The sequence below is a fragment of the Aptenodytes forsteri genome, unplaced genomic scaffold (genome assembly GCF_000699145.1).
Source record: "Aptenodytes forsteri isolate BGI_AS27 unplaced genomic scaffold, ASM69914v1 Scaffold324, whole genome shotgun sequence".
Lineage (NCBI taxonomy): Eukaryota > Metazoa > Chordata > Aves > Sphenisciformes > Spheniscidae > Aptenodytes > Aptenodytes forsteri.
The window spans coordinates 1296299-1298591 of NW_008795485.1; the positions used below are offsets into that span (position 1 = coordinate 1296299).

General features: G+C 51.7%; 1 protein-coding gene across 1 annotated transcript in view; it reads right to left on the reverse strand.

Moving 5' to 3' along the window:
- The window catches only part of VPS26B (VPS26, retromer complex component B), a gene marked incomplete at its 5' end in the record, with an annotated part of 12513 nt that overhangs the window by 9935 nt on the left and 285 nt on the right, over positions 1-2293 (reverse strand). The window contains one exon of the mRNA XM_019472604.1: positions 1106-1110. Coding sequence (XP_019328149.1) covers positions 1106-1110 — 5 coding nt within the window. The remainder of the gene's footprint in view (positions 1-1105; positions 1111-2293) is intronic.

Below are 2293 nucleotides of genomic sequence, written 5' to 3' on the forward strand. Positions count from 1 at the left end.
GAGACTCAGTTCTCTGCTCCTTGAGATGCACCATGAGATTTCAGCTTTTAAGTAATGCCCGTTTCTTACACCCCTTTGCTCACCTTATCGCTATAATGGAAATATTGGCACTAGAACACCCCTCGCTTACGCAGGACAGCGAGTGCCATCAAGCCCTTTAGGCTGGGCAGGCAGGTGACATAAATAAACCAACTCTCTCTGCACTGAATACATGTCCATTGAGAGGAAAGTGCTTGTTGAAGTGACAGGGAGAAGCCACGTGCCACATAAAAAAGGGAATGTATCATCTTCCCCCACGACGCAGAAGGCAACGATCGAATTTAAAGCAAGGGGAGGCAAATGTCAGTGTACTAAGTTCTCTGCTACCTCAGAAGGGCACAGATTGGCACTTGGCAGCCTTAAGAAGAGGAAGGATTGATGTTTCCCACACTTTAGAAGACATTAGCATGTCAATCAGGTATAAGCTGTAATTTCAGGGTTTCAGAGCTGTAAGGTTTCCAGATTACAAAAATAACCTGCCAACGTTTTGGTGGCATGCTCAGGACACAGGAACCGCAGGCGAAATGAACTCTTAAATGGGTTCTGTCTCACAGGAGACTGCACAGGACACACTGTCCACAGTCTGGACTCTGGTACCCGGTCTGGAACAGCCATCTTCCCTGTGACACATCACTCCTTTACGTCTCAGTCTCCCTACCTGTTAAATTGTCTCATATAGCTACTGATCTCATGGCAGAGGGAAGTCAGAATATAAGGCAAGCTGTTTTGAGATTGAAAGCATTATGGAAGTGCCACCAGCAGTACAAACTTCAGCGCTTTGTTAAAGTGGCGTGACGGGCAAAAAGACTAAGGTGCAGCCACAGCAGCTAACACACCCTGCTTGGGCAATAATGTGAATTCAAAGCAGTTATTCTAAATATGTATGGCTCAAAAGTCTTCCAAAATGGGGAATCAGAAGCAGGCAAGGCAGCACAGAAGAGACAGAGTGGAGCAGGAAGCGAAATTCATGCTTAATTTCCACCGACGATCATCATCAAATAGGAGGAGGTCATAAGCTAGCTCCTGATGAATGGGCTCACTTACACTCCATTGTTTACAGGTTCTCTCTGCCTGTCCTCCCCTTTCTTTCCCAAAAAGCAGCGTTACGCACAAGCGAGGCCAGCAAAAATATTAAACAGCAGAATCGGGGCTGGGTGGGAAAACCTCTAGTTCACTTTCCTACACCGCATGATTTGCAATGCAAAAGTCGCAGGCCCATGGCTCGTGCAGTGATTTTGAGGGTTAAACCCAAGTACAGAGGGCCACAGGCGTGAGGCATCGCGCACGCCGAGCACAGTCGCATCACTGGGAACACTTGAGCTTATTTTGGCTTGTAGGTCTCGGGCACGTCCACAAAACACGGACATCTCCACTCTGATCGAAGAGTGGGTGTGGCAGTCCCCTCTCCTCTAAGAAAGCAGGAAATATTAAATCTAAATTGGTTACACGCACAGCTAACCATGAGTTTTGAGCAACGTGAAGTCACCCAACTAACCGTGCAGGGATGCGTGGTCACCCGCTCAAAGAACAAGAGAGTAAAGGATGGGGTCAGCCGAGCTGAGCCCCTAGGCCTCAAGAAAGCTGATCTACCAGGGTAAAACACGTCGTGGGGTAGGGGCTGGGAAGCTGCTGTTGGCCATTTGAGACGTACGGGCAAAACCCACCTGATTCACCGTCCTCGGCAGAGCCATTGCTTCCTGCAAACCCAGGCCTAACCGAATCAACGGGCGCACAAGAAATGCAAAGAGACAGCTCGTAGAGCTGCCGAATAAAGACGGCCTGGAGAACACCTGCCCGGCAGCTGGCATTGCTGGGATGTCCGGGCTCGGACCTGCATCTGCAGGACGGAAACCGAATTCTACCCTACCTCCGAGCGTGTGCATTTTAGAGCTGAAATCGGTGACCGAGCAGAGGCGAGAAAATAGGACGAGAGAACAATGACCTGGAGAGGGACTGGAGTTCCTTCCCTTCTGCCGGGGCTCGAGCCCAGAGAACGGACCGGGCTGCCCAGCTCGAAGGGAGGGTGGAATAATTTCAGGCGGCCGTTGGAATTCCCCGTGCAGCAGAGCGCTGCTCGGGAGCGAGCGTAACCTACTTCGCACCAGCGAGGATTTCCATACCGTGGGGCGCAGCGACGTTCCCAGGACTCACGCTACCGTGCGGGCAAACCAGGCCAGAGGAACGTGCCAGCCTCCCCGCAACGCAACGCCCGCACCCGGGCAGGGATGTCAGGGACCGGCAGGCAGGCAGGCCG